Source organism: Lissotriton helveticus, chromosome 4_1 (assembly GCF_964261635.1).
Source record: "Lissotriton helveticus chromosome 4_1, aLisHel1.1, whole genome shotgun sequence".
NCBI lineage: Eukaryota > Metazoa > Chordata > Amphibia > Caudata > Salamandridae > Lissotriton > Lissotriton helveticus.
In genome coordinates this window covers 688,450,272-688,468,955 of record NC_136063.1, presented here as the reverse complement: position 1 = coordinate 688,468,955, position 18,684 = coordinate 688,450,272, and the positions used below count along the sequence as shown (strand labels likewise).

The following is an 18,684-nucleotide window of genomic DNA, read 5'->3' as shown; positions in this document are numbered from 1 at the left end:
TATATATATATATATATATATATATATATATATATATATATATATATATATATATATATATATATATATATATATATATATATATATATATATATATGATGAGGTACAAGTGCAAATTGTTTAGTTGTAAATATGTTGTATATAAGGTATTTATGAGGATGGATACTGGTATATAAATTTCTGAATGACATTTATGCAGTTAGATATTCAAAGCATTTTTAAAGGGCATCTGCATTCAAGCAGTGATAATTAATTACCACCCAAGTACACAATGTCAACCGGCAAAATGTCTTTTGGTTTATACAATGTAAAGTAATTTCGAAGGATACACATTGTAACATACTAAATGTCTTGCAGTTTTCGATAAATTATAGTTAAAGTATTCTTTCTATGTTCATGGTAATGGTCATGTGACTCATGGAACGAGGTGGCACACAGAAAAAAAGTATATTAAAAATGAGCTGACGAGGTGCTCGGTATGTGATCAAGAGCACTTTGATGCTTGAAACGCGTCGCCCATGAAAGGTTGAAAAATAAAATCTTGCCTGAAGCCGTGGGGTCCGTCTCTTCATTTCGCCGTTGTGGTGGAGGTTTTGAAGATATCTACATTACGGACGCCAGTTGATGGTACCCCCGTCTCTGAAGTGGCCTCGATATACAACTAAAGGACTTGCAATTCCGAGGAGGAATATTGCGCGTGGCCCCCTGCAGCTGCAATTCGTTCCACAGAAACCAAATGGCAAAAACGTGAACGGCGGGTCGATGGACCGGCAGTAAACGCGAAACCAACAGTGAGTGGCGTAATACAGCAACGCGCAGGTGAGGAGGTAGCGGCTGAAAGGGCAAGAGAACAAAAGCGGCTTTTGCCGGTTGTGAAAGTTGTAAATCCTTCAACACCTAATCAACATGTCAGCAAGTTTGGAAAGGGAGCGCGAAGCGGCCGCAGAAGAACTGTTTGGTAATCTGCAGCAGGTCAGCAACAGCACTAAAGCGCCAATCAGTGACACAAGTAACATTAATCAGGACGTAAAGCAGCTATTAAAAATACTTGAAAAGAAAACCAAATCAGAAATCACTAAGTGGTGGGAGCACAAATCGCTTACGAAATACGAGGAGGTTGGGCGTGTGCCCAGAGGCTTAAGAATACTGTTAGCTCCAAGCTTTGAAGACCCAAACCCCGCGATGTTGAAAGAGTGGGGGGAAAGTAATTTATTAGCCTCGATGAATTTGGTCAGGATCCTAATTAAATATTCTCTGCTGGATCGACAAACCCTATTGGAGGAAATTAAAAAAATCAATGAGGAACTCGACAATGTGACTCAAGCAGATGTAAAGCATTTAATTGAAAAGACACGCAAAGATAACAGTGAAAGGCTGCGCAAACACGAAGAAAAAATCAAAATACGTAAGATGCATACGTTCGTGAGAGACCAAAAATATTATGAATTGGGGCAGATCTTTACTTTCTCTCAAAAATTCGATCATGCTAAGAAATTAAGGCTTAACAACACTAATGCAAATAAAGCGCAACAACATAGCACACACTGCCAAACCAGCAACACTGTTGATTCAGATGCAGGTGTCATATACTTATCGAGTCTGTCGAGTACATCAGGTTCAGAACTAAGTATATCCGAAGGCAGCACAGCAAATAAAATATTGGATTTAGGCAAGGAAATTGATTTTTTAGTGGAAGAACGCTTGCAAACTCTCCGCCCCAGAACGCAGAAAAACTAAACCGGAAAAGGCGGAATGCGAAACGAAGAGCAAGGAGAAAATGCTGCAAAGCCGCTGCAACAGAAAAAGAAACCAGGGTATAGCAACAAAAAGAAACAATAAATGACTGTACAATTACTAATTTATCGAGCACAACTTCAACAGCAGATCAGGAACAACTACTGGCCTTAGGCCTGAATTTCTGCCCTGAGAGCACTTTTGATTACACAAACACGAGGGCAGATGTGTTTAGCTTTATAAGGAAACTCAAGCTCAGAAAGTTCTTTGCAATAAAATCTACCGCCATTGCAGAAGAAGCGAGCAGTAATGCACAAAGAAAACGGAACGTAAACCTCTACAAACCGCGGCTGCGGATGCGAAATTGTTACTAACACTTTGTGATCTGGCTAAAGGGCCCGGTTCAGTAACTGAAACTGATGAAATGGAACCACCCAGTACTCAAAAGGAGTTACAGGGTATAGACATTGTACAAAAAGGAGCAGGGGAAAGCCCGTTTAAGGTAACAAGCTTATTTGTTCACATTATGCCAAAAGACGCGGTGGATATATTCCATGAATGTGTTGTGGAAGACTTAAAGAAATTAAATCGGAAAGTGAAATGTCCAAAACGCATCCAAACCTTCAATGAAATGCAATATACAAATTTAATGGAGAAACTAAGCAAGAACCAAGAGGTGGTTATAAATAAATCCAACAGAGGCGGGAATATAGTGCTCTGGCAGAAAAAGGATTATGTCATTGAAGCCATGAGGCAGTTGAGTGATACTAATTGCTATGTTAAATCCAATGGTCTGGACTACAAAAAAGCAAGGGAAGTTTTGAAGAAGTTGTTGACATCATATAAGAGACAAAACATGATATCATCTACTGAGTTTGAATCTCTCTATTCTGAAAATCCAGTGATGCCATATTTGTACTTAATACCCAAAGTACATAAAATGAAATCTCCAACACCCGATAGACCGATCATTTCGGCAATAAACAGTATAAGTGAGAACATTTCCTGCTATATTGATTTCTATTTGCAGGATCTAGTGAAAAATTTGCCAAGTTACACCAAAAACACTGGTGATTTTTTCAACAAATTGAACCTAATTCAGTGGCAGGATGATTGGTGCATTATGACTTTGGACATAGAGTCATTATACACTTGTATCTACCATTCTAAGGGAGTTGAAGCCATTAAATATTATTTAGGTCATAGATCCTGTGAATACTATAGCCACAACAAAACGCTATGTGAATTGGTGAGCTGGTGTCTACACAACAATTTTTTTATGTTTGGTAAAGACATTTGGAGGCAAGTCAGGGGTGTGGCGATGGGATCCTGCTTCTCTCCTAGCTATGCGTGTTTACACATTGGCTGGTGGGAGGAGCGGGATCTCATCGTCACACCAGGTTTTAATCAGGTAAAGCATTGGATGCGTTTTATTGACGACGTGTTTTGTGTGTGGGAAAGAGATGAATCAAGTGCCCTCAAATTTGTGAGTTCACTCAATAAGAATCAACACAATCTCTTCTTCACTTCAAACATAAGTAGAGACACAGCTGAGTTTTTGGACGTAAAGATCAGAGTCGAAAACCACACCATTACAACATCACTTTTCCGTAAACCCACTGCTGGCAACAGTATTTTACATGCCAGCAGTGGGCATCCCAAACACGTGATCGAAAGTATCCCATTTGGGGAGCTCCTGCGTCTTAAGAGAATATGTAGCACCCCTGAGAGTTTTGAGATGGGAGCCAAAGATATGGTGGAGCGCTTAAAAGCCAGAGGGTATAGTGACTCAAGATTATCAAGGGCCTTATCTAAAACCAAGGAAAAAACTAGGGAATCTCTATTAGCACCAAAGTTCCCTGAAATAACAGACGGTAATGAAGCTCCCCGCCTGATAATATCTTACAGCAAGCAGGAGAGAAAGATCAAATCCATTATCAAGAAGAATTGGCCCATCATCATGACTGATGGAGTCCTGAGCAACAGACTCTCTAATATCCCCACCATCACGTATAGGAGAGCTAACAGCATGCACAATAGGATAGTGAAAGCTAGTCCTGAGGTGAGTAGTGGCAGTACCTGGCTAAAAAAGAAAGCCGGATTTTTCAAATGTTCCACATGTCATGCGGGCAAATTTGGCATTAATACTACACATTTTGATACCCCTTTCACCAGTGTTCACACTGCCATAAAAGGAAATTACAACTGTCGGACTGAGTATGCTGTATATGTCCTGACGAGTACCTGTGGCTTACGTTATGTGGGCAGCCCTAAGTTGCAGGTGCACGTCAGGATATTGCAGCACCTCAGGGCAATTGTCAATAACGACGGCGCCTATCCGGTAGCACGCCATTTTAAATCTACACATGATAATGACCTTGCGTGCCTCACATACTTTGTAATTGTTGCAGTGGCCCCCCCTCAGAAGAGGAGGGGATAGGGAAAAGATACTGAGGAGAAGGGAAACTAAATATATAGTTGAATTAGATAGCAAATACCCTAATGGGCTAAACACGACAGAAGACCTGCACAATTTTTTATAATTTTTTATAGCTTTTTTAAGAAGCTTTCTATTTTTGAATTACAACTGTTACTGGGCCTCTACATACGTAATTTATAGAGCTATTTTTTGACCTGCTGTATGAACTTGATGATGAGATATAGGATCAATTTATGAACATTGATATCCATCTAGCTGAGAACATCACCCCGACATATACCAGACCATGTATATATTTACAAAATCTTTTTTTATTACTTAACAAAGTATGAACACATGTAAATAAGTGTATATACACCTTTTCTTTTGTTTGTGAGGATAAGTGTAGAAAGGTCTGAGTAGTTGAAGAAAAAAATAGAAAAAAAATTGTTATTAGTAAACCGTATAATTATTGGTTAGAGGGTATCACAGTCCATTGCACTTATCTTAGAAACACATGCCACACCAGTTCATGGTATAATTATAAGCAATTTATTAATAAGGATAGAGCAAGGCATATAACAAAGACATAGCTATGGGTGGTTGACTTGCAGTGATGCCGATTATATGTGAGCCCAAGTCAGTAATGAATTTTAACCTATCATTCAGGAGATATTAAGAACGAATATGAAATGGAATGTTGTAAATAATAATATTGTACTTACTGTACAGGTTAAATGAATATGCAACAGTATCCATAGATAATTTAATGAAATCGGTAGGATCTTGTCTAGTATATAGGGGAGGTTATTTCCGAAAGCTTTTGATTGCTGAACAATAGTGCAGCTAATCGTCCTGCATTCATGCAGCTATAATGATGAGGTACAAGTGAGAATTGTTTAATTGTAAATATATTGTATATAAGGTATTTATGAGGATGGATACTGGTATATACATTTCTGAATGATATTAATGCAGTTAGATATTCAAAGCATTTTTAAAGGGCATCTGCATTCAAGCAGTGATAATTAATTACCACCCAAGTACACAATATACGATGTAAAGTAATTTAGAAGGAAACACATTGTAACATACTAATTGTCTTGCAGTTTCCGATAAAATATAGTTAAAGTATTCTTTCTATGTTCATGGTAATGGTCATGTGACTCACGGAAGGAGGTGGCACACAGAAATATATATATATCGATAAAAGTGTAAATTTATCAAAATGACAATAGTTTTAAATATCAGATGTTTGAAGGGTGTGCATGGAGATATTTGTGATAACCGTTCTGTTTCAATGTTTGCAGGACACACTCTCTTGTTCCTCGTGGCCAGCATCACCGGGTCTGAGGTGGGAGAAGAGGTGGTGTGATCTGCGATTAATCCCTCTCCTACATTCTCGTCTATCTCAGTATCAACCAGGAACAGACATGTGCAGGTAAAGTAATTCATATATGGTTAACTGCATTCCATAAAATAGCTGGTACTTAGAATAATATATTTTTATAATACTGTATGTCGTCTGAATTTTGTGATAGATAAAGATGGTTAGGTTACTGCCTCTTGGGCTTGTGGTCCTGACACCAAATGTAAAATATGGGATAATTAGCAGCCTGGCGTATTGACTACAAGGCATCAGTTCTTCAAACAGGTCCACTGAATAGCCACATAGCCTATTTAAGTAGCATCACCAAGGGCAATTAAAATTGATGAATACCCATGAACATGGATATGCTGCTTTCAAAGGGGGCGGTGCCCTACATTTTAGAACCTCTCCATGGTTCCTTCTCTCAATGCTAATCTCTTTACACTTCCTACTTCAGCAGTTGCCAGAAACACCTTTGACTGTTGAAAACTTGACAATGCCTTTCATCAGATTTTCAAGCAACATCACATTCATTGCGTAAAACCCAACAAACAATTCTCCTTACACAGCATTAGGTCTTCTTGGAAAGACGTTCCCATAGAGAGTTAATGCCCACCGGAAATTGCTCCATTCTGTTGCTGCCATCAATGTGATATCCTGCACTGTCCTGTTGTGGTTTATATAAAGACATGACCACTCCACATTTAAAATAATTAGCATATTACAGTTACACAAAGTTTACAGATCTAAATCTAAAACAAAATCTCTCACTACTTGGTCTCTTTGTCTTTCTATCCTTGCTTTCCTTCACTTTGCTTCTCTCCTTCTCTGTCTCAGTATGCCTTGTAATCCTCTACTCACCTTTCATCATTTCTTCTCTTATATACTCTTCGTCCTCTGAGAAGCCTAAACCATGAGCTAACACAAGAATGAGAAAGTTACAAGACTATTTATCTAAGCCTGAGCATCTACTACAAATATATTTTTATACAAATTGTAGTACTGAAGTGGTCTTCAGGACCTCCATATTTTCTGAATCCTCAAAGAAAATTAAATACTTCAGTTAGTTATTGCTCATCTAAAACTCAATAGAGATTTGGAAAATAAGAAAGGTTTACAAAATGTGTGAGAGACCAAATGGTTGATTCAGAAAGATGTTTGCTGAGGACTAGTGAGCACCGTTGGTCAGCTGGAATTTTATTTGCAAAATAATCTCTGCTGTGGCAGACTTTAGTAACAATCATGAGATGTGCTTCCAGTGTAGCAAAGACGGATTTTTGGTCATGGGAGGGTGACAGCAGTCTGGTACATGAATGTTTTATTGTATTTCGAGTCATTATCCAGTGCCAACTATGAACCAACATATCTTTTGGTATATTTTTTGCAAGTGTTGTTTTGTGCTGCAGTTCAGGTGAGAATACTAAAACTGCTCCCTCTGGAGCAGGGTCAAGACTGACTTGCATATTACTGGGTCCAAACTGAGATGACATGCTGTGCAAAATAACAATGATCTGGGATGTGGTCCAGGTAATTAACAGTGGCTGAGACTAATTCAAGCATTCCGTCCATCACTTTTCTGTATACCGCCACACAAAGAAGGTGGCTAACCAAACAGAAAATCAGAAAAGTATCAGTGAGACTTCTTATATGGTGGAATAAATTGTGAAATGGGTTGCCTTCATGATTAAAAAAAAAAAAGGTTTTGAGGGTTTTTATACACTGGCCAGGGAGCCTTGGGTTCTGACTTGTTGAGGTGACATGCTCTCAAGTGTCAGTGTTTGTGTCATGAACTAGTGCCCTTAAAGTTTGGTGCCTCAATCTGATATATCTGGTTGTAGAAGCATAGAAGAAGGAGATAACTTTGATCTTAGAGGTCTGCTTCTGACCAACTGGTTTTGACTGTGTGCTGAACTACATTTTTCCTGGTTTTAGGACTCTGGACACTTTTTCACATCTGACAAGTACTGAGGAGCATGTTTTCTATGTCTAAAATGTAATGGCATTTAGTTTCTCCATGATTGGCATATTTGATTTACTGATAAGTCCCTAGTACAGTGCACTACATCTACCCAGGGCCTGTAAATCAAATGCTACTGGTGGCCTGCAGCACTGATTGTGCAACCCACATGAGTAGACCTTCAAAGATGTCTCAGGCCTACCACTGCAGAGCCTGTGAGTGTAATTCTAAATTGCCATTTCGACCTGGCAAGTTCACCAGGCCCATGGACAAGATGCAGTGTAGTTAAAAGTTAGGACATGTACTTTTGAGTTTTACATGTCCTGGTAGTGAAAAACTTCTAAAATCATTTTCACTACTGCAAGGTCTATCTCTCCCATAGGTTAGCATAGGAGCTGCCTTGTAACACTTTACAAGTCTGACTTCCACTTGGGAGCAGATACAAAACTGGAGCATGGTGTCTCTGGACTCAGAATTTAAAAACATATATTTTGTGAAATTTGTTTTAAAATGTCAGGTCTGAAAATGCCACTTTTAGAAAGTTGCCATTTACTTACTTTAACCATTCTGTATGTCTGATTGTCCCTAGAATACATGTCTGGGTCAGGGTGACAGCTGGGCTTTGTGCATTTGCCTTAGGCAGTCACACAAAGGGACCTGAGGTGTGCCCTGCATAACCTGATGACCCATTACCAGGCTGATGAGTGTTTCTGAGCTAGAGTGGTGGAAGGAGCTGACACATACACTTGAATAGGTATGTGCCTGTCATGACACAAAGAGGTGCACACACCCCTTTTGTGTGTCTGGAGCCAGGGTTAGGAAGGGCATAGTATTGTGCATTACAATGAACTTTATTTTGATGTTTCAATCAATCAATCAATCATGCCATTTGTATAGCGCACTACTCACCCGGGAGGGTCTCAAGGGGCTTGGGGGGAGGGGTATGATACTGCTCGAACAGCCAGGTCTTGAGTTGTTTCCTGAAGGCGAGATGGTCCTGGGTCAGCCGAAGGTGAATGGGGAGGGAGTTCCAAGTCTTGGCAGCCAGGTAAGAGAAGGATCTTCCTCCGGCGGTGGCTCTTCGGATGCGTGGTACGGCTGCGAGGGCGAGGCTGGTGGACCGTAGCTGGCGGGTGGGCGTGTAGAAGGTCAGGCGGTCGTTGAGGTACTTGGGGCCCAGGTCGTGGAGAGACTTGTGTGCGTGGGTGAGGAGCCGGAACGTGATCCTCTTGTCGACGGGGAGCCAGTGCAGGTTCCTCAGGTGGCTGGAGATGTGGCTGCGTCGGGGGACATCCAGGATGAGTCGGGCGGAGGCGTTCTGGATGCGCTGGAGTCTTTTCTGTAGCTTGGCTGTGGTTCCGGCGTAGAGGGCGTTTCCGTAGTCCAGTCGGCTGGTGACGAGTGCCTGGGTGACAGTCTCCCTGGTCTCGGTCGGGATCCAGCGGAAGATCTTGCGAAGCATACGCAGGGTGTTGAAGCACGATGAGGAGACGGCGTTGACTTGTCTGGTCATCGAGAGGGAGGGGTCCAGGATGAAGCCCAGGTTGCGTGCGTGGTCGGTTGGCTTGGGTGCGGTGCCCAGGGCTGGGGGCCACCAGGAGTCGTCCCAGGCGGAGGGCAAAGATCCCAGGATGAGGACTTCCGTCTTGTCCGAGTTCAGTTTCAGGCGGCTGTCCTTCATCCACTCGGCGACGTCTTTCATCCCTTCGTGTAGGCAGGTTCTGGCGGTGTCGGGGTCTCTGGTGAGGGAGAGGATCAGCTGGGTGTCATCGGCGTAAGAGATGATGTTGAGGTTGTTCTGGTGTGCGATGGCTGTGAGAGGTTTCATGTAGATGTTGAAGAGGGTGGGGCTGAGTGAAGATCCTTGCGGGACGCCGCAGATGACTTCGGTGGCCTCGGAGCGAAACGGGGGGAGGCGGACTCTTTGTGTTCTTCCGGCGAGGAACGAGATGATCCACTCCAGTGCCTTCTCTTGGACACCGATGTTGCTGAGGCGCTGGACTAGGGTGGGGTGGCAGACCGTGTCGAACGCAGCGGAGAGGTCCAGGAGGATGAGGGCCACTGTTTCCCCCTTGTCGAGCATTGTTTCCATACATTAAAGGCTAAAACGTGTAAAAGTACTGCACCGCTGACACTTCTCTAATGAGGACATTATGCCAGGAACAAGAGCTGTTGTGGTGCCAGGAGGAACTGCCACATTGCTGCTTACTTTGCTGTGTTGACCTGCCGCCAGCTGCTTCTTGCCTGGGAGTGAGAGGACTTGACTTTACTCTCAACATCCTGCATCTAAAGTTTCTCCAAAGGCTTGTTTAGGCTTGCCTCATGTTTCTGAAGTTTCAGGGATATCAAAGATTTCACCTGCATCTTGCTACCAGCAGCTAGGCTCCTCTGCTCTAAGTCCTTCTATGCCAAGTGGTGCCATATCCAGTCCCGTGTCCTTGGAAGTGAGTGTGCTGCAACCCAAAAAATTGATGCATTGACTCCATCATTTTGGATCTGGCTCATCCCTGCAGAACTGATGCATTAAGCGACTTATCGACCTTGAATGAAAACGCAGCCCTGACCTTACCAACGCATCACTGTTGCCTTCACCTAAGCCATGGTCACATCACAGATGACCTTTACTGACAACGCAGCCTCAACTTTCCCTCAGAGCCTCCAAAGAACTTCTTCTGGGTGAGTCTCGGACTCTGCTTCACCAATGTTTGTGACGCACCGTCTCGACTTTGACGCATCCCCGGCCGGCATGGTTTCTCATCAACGCTAAGCACTGCATTTTGCAAAATTCATATCTTGACTTGTGTATGTTGGATGTTTGTAGTTTTTGTCTTGTTTTACTCAGATTAATATTGGCTATTTTTCTAGACTGGTGTGGAGTACCTTATGTGGTGTTTTCACTGTGTTAGTGTTTGAGTGCACAAATAGAATCCACATTTCCTCTTTAGTTCATCCTTGTTGTCCTGTGCCTAGCTACCAGAGGTTGAGTACAGGTAAACATTTAGTGTGTACTACACTTACCCTGACCAGATTGGTGGTCCTTAATTGGACAGGGTGCATACCTCTGTCGACAAGAGACCGCATATCTAACACTTACCTATTTGAAAGGTGTGTCTAAGAAGCATTTGAGGGCAAGTTGAAGGGGATCCTGCTGTTGGGAAATAGGCAGTCAATATTTTACATTACAAGAACAATATACACTCTTTGTATGGTGGTCTGCTGCTGACAGGAGTTCACTTCCCATAGTATGAGGAATTCTTTTACCTAAGCATATTGACTACAGGGTCAAACCTTGAGTCAGTAATGGATGAAGATGTTTGTATGTTTCAATATCTGATGGCAAAAGAGCTCCTCTACTGAAAATAGGGACAGTTTCAAGAATGGTTTGTCAAACAAATATGTAAAGAGAAAAAGCATTGGATATTTCATAGTAGCTGCCAACTTATATAAGTACTTCAATATTGGGTCATAACTATCTCTGGAGAAATGCAACACTAAATGAAATCGTTTAAGAGCAGGTATCTTCTGTTTTTAACTGCCCAAGTTGATGGTCTCTATGTTTTCATGTGTCTAACCTCTAATCTGCAAGCATGGCATTTTTCTTATTCCTTGATGACAGTAGTTTCATACGTTGAAACCAGCTACTACAGGACCTCAATTTGAATTGATAGTATTATGTTCAAAATAACGTAGTTCATCTAACCGGTTTCAAATTTCTGTTTTATCTTTGTTTTTCGGAGGATTTTTGGTGCATAAATTCTTAGTGGCATTTGAAAACTTGCCATTTAATTCTTTTTTTAAGTGCTTAAACATTAAACATCAATGCCTCTGCGCCTTAGAATGGAAGACCAGTTAGAGCAAGATGTTTCTGTTGACCAGCATACTGTATCTTACGTTCGCTATAAAAACATCTTTGGTAGTCAACACTCCCTGAGCAGTGTAGGCACTCCTTGAAACTCCTTCAAAAAGAGAAATCATGGAAACAATCATTCTTAGAAAATAGGCCCACGATCTGGAATTCTTTACCCCCTGATTCAAATCACTCCCTTATTACCAAATGCTTGCATTTCCAGTTGCGGCACCACCGCTAATGCGGAGGAGCGTCGACCCATTACGCTGCAGCAGTGAAATAAAGGAAAACATATAATGATAATGACTCAATGTTATTGTCATTTTATGTTCTCCTGCTGTGGTAGCTTTGTGAGCAGGAGCCGGGCTGCTCACACAGTAGATGAGGGGAGAAGTGGCTAGCTTACTCCAAGTGTAAATGAATACTTGGCCGACAGTCTCAGGCTAGCCAAACATTCATTCGCGCTTTGCATGTTCTCCAACCAGGGTGCATTACAGCCTGGATGGAGAACATGCCTAGACTCCTACTGCCTGTGGGAGCTCAGAACCACGGTGCTCAAACCAATCACAATGCTGTATTGCAGCATTGTGATTGGCTATGGGAAGGCCAGTGTTTCCTCCTTCTCGTTCGTCCGGAAGAGACAAAAAGGGACGCAGAGGGGAGACGCGGAAGGCAGGTAAATTTTTTCAATTTTTGTTATGCCCTGCCCTCCCTCCTGTGCATTTCTCCGTTCTGGAAAGGTGTTCCTACACATCCACCCATGGATTTTGGCATATTCCCAGATTTATCAAGACTGGTAATCCTGAGTTTGAGCTAAAATGATACTCCTTCCCAGGGGAGGCGCAATGAGGAGAAATATTTGCATTTCTACTCGATGTTTCCTCTTTCTGAATGTTCTGCATTCTGCAGCCCACTTAAAAAGAGGAAAACGTCTCCTAAGGATTGTTTTGTGCAGGAATGTAGCCCTTTATGCACAAAAACAATGCTGCCTGCTCTGTAGGCGCCATTGCACTATTGCGCAAGGGCGCCTGCATTGGGCCTAGGCATCTCATAGTGCGCCTGCACAAAGCCATTGTAGGAATGCATCATATTATGGTAAATAAAGTACATTACTGCCCTCTTCATTTGACACAGCGCAACAAGTTGTCTTGCTGAGTTGCTCTGCGTCAAAGTATGAGTAAATCTGGGTCCTGATTTCAAATCGGCTTGTGTAATTCTGAGAAAACCATTTAATCTCCCTCTGTGTAAGACTGTAAATATATGAAATATGCTGGTGTAAATGTAGGTAACTTAATAGTTGATTTGAATGAAGATGCAAATCCACATTAATGTGCAGAGCTCCATTTATTCGCACCTAGCTTCATAGTATATTTGTGTCAATCTATCCTGATGGGTATGGGAATCAAAGTCCACTTCCTAAAAGTGCGAAAACTAACCATTTCTGCTGCAAATTTCTAGATTACTAGCTCATCTACTTCTCTTAATCATCTTTGGCAAAGCCAGAGGTAGTAACATGGCGTCCCTTGTACAACCTCGTTCCATATACAACAGGGATATTTTATGATACAGCTTTTAGAAAATATTCACCAGCATGTCCACTTATTAGGACACGTTCAGCTGGAAGTTGTTTTGCTGGAATTCTATTACGTGGCTTATGATTATGTGAGGTTTTGCAATGCTTGTGGATTTGTATAAGCCAACACACAATCAAACCCAAAGATCGGCCCTTCTATATGAGAGAATATTTCAGTCAGTCGAAACCTCTGCGAGAAAGATCTACCCTATTTTTTAATGTTTCAAAATCACGAGTTGTCCAGTCATATTTTCAGGAAGAACCATGAAAAAACGGGACATTTCCAAGACTACATCAATAAAATAAAATTTGATATTATGTGGCTGACAAAAGGTCACCATCTTCGTTTAAAACAAAATAAGTCTTGTCAATTTGAAGAAGCATTTGCAAAGCAATCGGTCTCGCCTTTGGGACCTTATATGTATTTAGCTATGAAACACATAAGCCTGGGTGCTAAAACATCTACTGATCTTTGGAGGGAAAGTAAGCACCAAACTGCATGACACGCCAGGTATGGGAACACTTGGAGAGAAATATTGTCTTTCAGCGGCAAACGGTATAGTCCAAAGCTCTGTTTCTAAAATAAAATCAGAACCTTCTGTGGTCATATCACTGAAAATAACAGAATTGAAAAAAATATTACTGTCTACGGGGGCTCGTGGAAGACAATTTCTATGGACTGGAATCTAGAGAATGCTAAAGTGATTCTGGTATTTTACTGACCTCTGCTGGTCGTTTTCTATCAAGAAAGTTCAATTGAGGCTGTTGCCAGAAAAATTTAAAAAAAATAAAGTTTTCAGCAGAAAGCAATTCTGGTATTTTACTGGCCTCTGCTGGTCGTTTTTTATCAAGACAGTTAAATAGAGGCCGTTGAACAGAAACAACATCCCTAACTGGAAGCAGACAAGTCCTAGGGCAGATCGCCAGAGCCTACATAGTGCATACACTTATGAGTATATAATACATATATACTAAAGTATATACAAGAGTTCTCGAATGCTCGCCCTAAAAAGCAGCTTACTCACCTGTTCTCTTTGTATTTGAATTGTGTATACATGCGACTTGTTACAGTTTCCATGCATTACAAATTAAAGTATATTCATTAAGAGAACTTATTTTAGCAAACGTACAAGCATAAAACTCATGTCGGCCTCAAGAGATTCTCCACCTGTAATTTTATGCTATATTTATATTAATGCTGTTCAAAACGTCACATGCAGCAGAGGGCCTGCAAGACACCTGCATGCCATACACCTGACTATCTTCCAGACAGACTGACATTCTTTGGAGATCTATAAAATTTGTACTATGGTATTCCATTTTCATTAAAAATTATTTATAAGTGGCTTATGCTGTGTGACATATAATTGATTAACTTTAATATATCTATGCACGTAAGCTTATCTGCAGACTTTATGAATATATACTGAATATAACAGGTACATTTGTTTGATATTTCTTTAGTCCGTCCTAATACGAGATGCAGTATTTCATACGATTCTTGATGCTTTTCTATGTACATTATCTTATTTTTTCTCCGAATCACATTTTTATATTTTCAGATTTCCTGAAAATGCAAATCTCTTTTCTACGATGCTTGTATCACAGCCAAATTTGGAAATGAGGATGCACAGTATTCCATTGATACTCCTGCCATTATTTCTCCGACTATTTGTAGCAAAGCTGGTGGTTTGACGTGGGTGTGGTGACAGTATCCAGCTGCACACCCTTTGACCTTGTGCATCTAACCCCTCAACCAGAACACTTTATTTCAAAGAAATACACCTATATTCCCCCAGCCTCCCTTTATAAGCAACCCCAATATTCCCCCAGTGGCCACAGGCGTCGAATTTATGGCCTGGTAGGATCCCAACTGCAAAGGCATTGGGGACTTGTTTGATCCAGAAGGGTTCATGGACTTCCCCACACTCCAAGCCTCTTATGGGCTCCAAGAGACTGCAAGATGGCAAAATTTAGCGGTAGCTCGCTGGGTGATGCAGCCATGAATTCTGCCACATGCTAGTAGAGTGTTGACAGCCTTTGAAAAATGGCATCTCACGAGACACACTGATAAGAAAATACTCTCTGACCTTTACACCATCTTAAATACGCTGCACTCTCCAGTGTAGTCACCAGGACGGGCCAGATGGCAGAGAGAATGTGAGAGACACTTCACTCAAAAGGAATGGAATGACATTCTACACCGAACCCAAACATCTGCTTTAAATGCCACCATTAAAGAAATGTTGCTAAAAATTGCACACTACTGGTATCTCACACCGGCTAAAATGGAAGTATGAACCCTGGATGGGGATGACAGCTGCTGCGACACTGTGGCCAAAAGGCACCCTCACCACCTGTTATGGAATGCCCCAAGCTACAACCCTTTTGGTAAGGGGTACTAGAGGCAATAAACACCATTTACACAACAGATATTCAGTGGTTCCCCAGCTATGTACTATTGGGCCTCCCAAACCCCCTCACTTACCCTTTGCGGTTCCCTAGAGGTAGAGCCATCACTCTTGCACTAGGGCCAGCCAAACACCTCCTTCTTAGTAAATGGAACTCCGAAAATATCCAGACACTCCTAGACTGGCTGCACAAATTGTGAGGCATAATAGGGATGGAGAAGCTAACTGCTGAGGCAATTCAGCATCTTCCTGTTTAACCACTTCCATGCTAATGACAAGGCCAGCTCGTCATGCAGTACACTGGAGCTGTGCTTATGACGAGCTGACAGTGTCATGAACAATGGGAAATCTCTAGTACCAGCACCCAGCGGGAATTGCCTTAGCATTGAAGGTGTTAACAAGATGTGGCAACCTGCCCTAGCAAACATCTCTACCGAATACAGGGAATTGTGCTGCCCCCACTACCTTTGAATTCTGCGTTTAATTCCAGCAGAGGCACCCAGTGACCACCACAGTACCTGAGTGCATCCCCCAGATTCAACCGCTGATGAGCAACAGTATCTTTCCCATCATTTTTGTCCCCTCTAACATATCCTTCTTGTTATTCCTATTTATTTAACTCTGCAATTCCTACACCTACAAGCATCATTTCTCTCATTATTTACATCACCATCGGCCAAGCGGATGAAGGGTGGTATTGCATTACATCTAAATTTGAAATAAAAAATAGATCTAAATCCTAATTCAAGGAAATACACCAGAAAAATTACCATTGATTATTTTCAAGTACGGCGATTACAGAGAGGGCTGCCCTGTCCATCTTTTTTCTCCTTTCTCATTGTGCTCCAATTTACCAATGAATTTACCGATGAAAGCTGTTTGAACATTGTCTATTGGCGGCAGTGGTGGATTTAAAGCCAGGTTAAAAAGCCAAAAATTGAAGACCCAAATAAAATCATGCCAGGTGGCATCTTTATCTTTTTAGAACTATCAACATTAATTCTTTCATTTTTTAATCATAAAGTGCATAATTATAAGCAAATTGCATGTTTTCAATTAAGCTTTGAAATTAGCTGGGTTTCATTGGATCACTATCATCTGAAAATTCCATATTTTATGCGAGAGCCATGCCAGGACAGAGTCTCTTACCTGAGTACTTTCCTATCTAGGGATATGGTAAGACATTCCACAGCCAGAAGTAGGAGGTAATTTCCATGCATGCTCTTACACATGCCAGGTCAAGAGGTTTTCAATTTCAATGTGAGAGTGTTGGTGCCTGTATGAATTTTATGATTCAGAAAAGGGGGTGGTGATGAACAGAGTGCCTGAATTAAGCAGACCACTCTTACCCAGTCCAAAGATCAGGGCTTGATCCATCACCGTTTTTTAGCTCACTGCACCATCCCAGCTCAGGACTTGGCTATATGCAAATTAGTCTGTTCCTGTCCCAGTGCATGATGGGAACAGGGCAAACCAAAAAACCAAGCCAATTCTTGTACTGGGAAGGAAACAAGCTTCCGGGGACCGGTTTCTGCCATTTCAGGCGTCGTCGGCCCGGCTTGCTTGAATCCTGATGGTGCAATGAGCAAGGGACTCACATCTGAGTATACCCTTCCACGCTTATGGTGGACAAAATGATTCAGAAAAGGGGGTGGTGATGAACAGAGTGCCTGAATTAAGCAGACCACTCTTACCCAGTCCAAAGATCAGGGCTTGATCCATCACCGTTTTTTAGCTCACTGCACCATCCCAGCTCAGAACTTGGCTATATGCAAATTAGTCTGTTCCTGTCCCAGTGCATGATGGGAACAGGGCAAACCAAACTACCAAGCCAATTCTTGTACTGGGAAGGAAACAAGCTTCCGGGGACCGGTTTCTGCCATTTCAGGCGTCGTCGGCCCGGCTTGCTTGAATCCTGATGGTGCAATGAGCAAGGGACTCACATCTGAGTATACCCTTCCACGCTTATGGTGGACAAAATGATTCAGAAAAGGGGGTGGTGATGAACAGAGTGCCTGAATTAAGCAGACCACTCTTACCCAGTCCAAAGATCAGGGCTTGATCCATCACCGTTTTTTAGCTCACTGCACCATCCCAGCTCAGAACTTGGCTATATGCAAATTAGTCTGTTCCTGTCCAAGTGCATGATGGGAACAGGGCAAACCAAACTACCAAGCCAATTCTTGTACTGGGAAGGAAACAAGCTTCCGGGGACCGGTTTCTGCCATTTCAGGCGTCGTCGGCCCGGCTTGCTTGAATCCTGATCGTGCAATGAGCAAGGGACTCACATCTGAGTATACCCTTCCACGCTTATGGTGGACAAAATGATTCAGAAAAGGGGGTGGTGATGAACAGAGTGCCTGAATTAAGCAGACCACTCTTACCCAGTCCAAAGATCAGGGCTTGATCCATCACCGTTTTTTAGCTCACTGCACCATCCCAGCTCAGAACTTGGCTATATGCAAATTAGTCTGTTCCTGTCCCAGTGCATGATGGGAACAGGGCAAACCAAACTACCAAGCCAATTCTTGTACTGGGAAGGAAACAAGCTTCCGGGGACCGGTTTCTGCCATTTCAGGTGTCGTCGGCCCGGCTTGCTTGAATCCTGATGGTGCAATGAGCAAGGGACTCACATCTGAGTATACCCTTCCACGCTTATGGTGGACAAAATGATTCAGAAAAGGGGGTGGTGATGAACAGAGTGCCTGAATTAAGCAGACCACTCTTACCCAGTCCAAAGATCAGGGCTTGATCCATCACCGTTTTTTAGCTCACTGCACCATCCCAGCTCAGAACTTAGCTATATGCAAATTAGTCTGTTCCTGTCCCAGTGCATGATGGGAACAGGGCAAACCAAACTAACAAACCAATTCTTGTACTGGGAAGGAAACAAGCTTCCGGGGACCGGTTTCTGCCATTTCAGGCGTCGTCGGCCCGGCTTGCTTGAATCCTGATGGTGCAATGAGCAAGGGACTCACATCTGAGTATACCCTTCCACGCTTATGGTGGACAAAATGATTCAGAAAAGGGGGTGGTGATGAACAGAGTGCCTGAATTAAGCAGACCACTCTTACCCAGTCCAAAGATCAGGGCTTGATCCATCACCGTTTTTTAGCTCACTGCACCATCCCAGCTCAGAACTTGGCTATATGCAAATTAGTCTGTTCCTGTCCCAGTGCATGATGGGAACAGGGCAAACCAAACTACCAAGCCAATTCTTGTACTGGGAAGGAAACAAGCTTCCGGGGACCGGTTTCTGCCATTTCAGGCGTCGTCGGCCCGGCTTGCTTGAATCCTGATGGTGCAATGAGCAAGGGACTCACATCTGAGTATACCCTTCCACGCTTATGGTGGACAAAATGATTCAGAAAAGG

The 18,684-nt window shown here is 42.4% G+C and overlaps 1 protein-coding gene across 1 annotated transcript in view; it reads left to right on the top strand.

Moving 5' to 3' along the window:
* The window catches only part of SNTG1 (syntrophin gamma 1), a 1,650,669-nt gene that overhangs the window by 605,196 nt on the left and 1,026,789 nt on the right, over nucleotides 1–18,684 (top strand). The window contains exon 9 of the mRNA XM_078686185.1: nucleotides 5,464–5,594. Within this exon, the coding sequence (XP_078542311.1) occupies nucleotides 5,464–5,594 (131 nt within the window). The remainder of the gene's footprint in view (nucleotides 1–5,463; nucleotides 5,595–18,684) is intronic.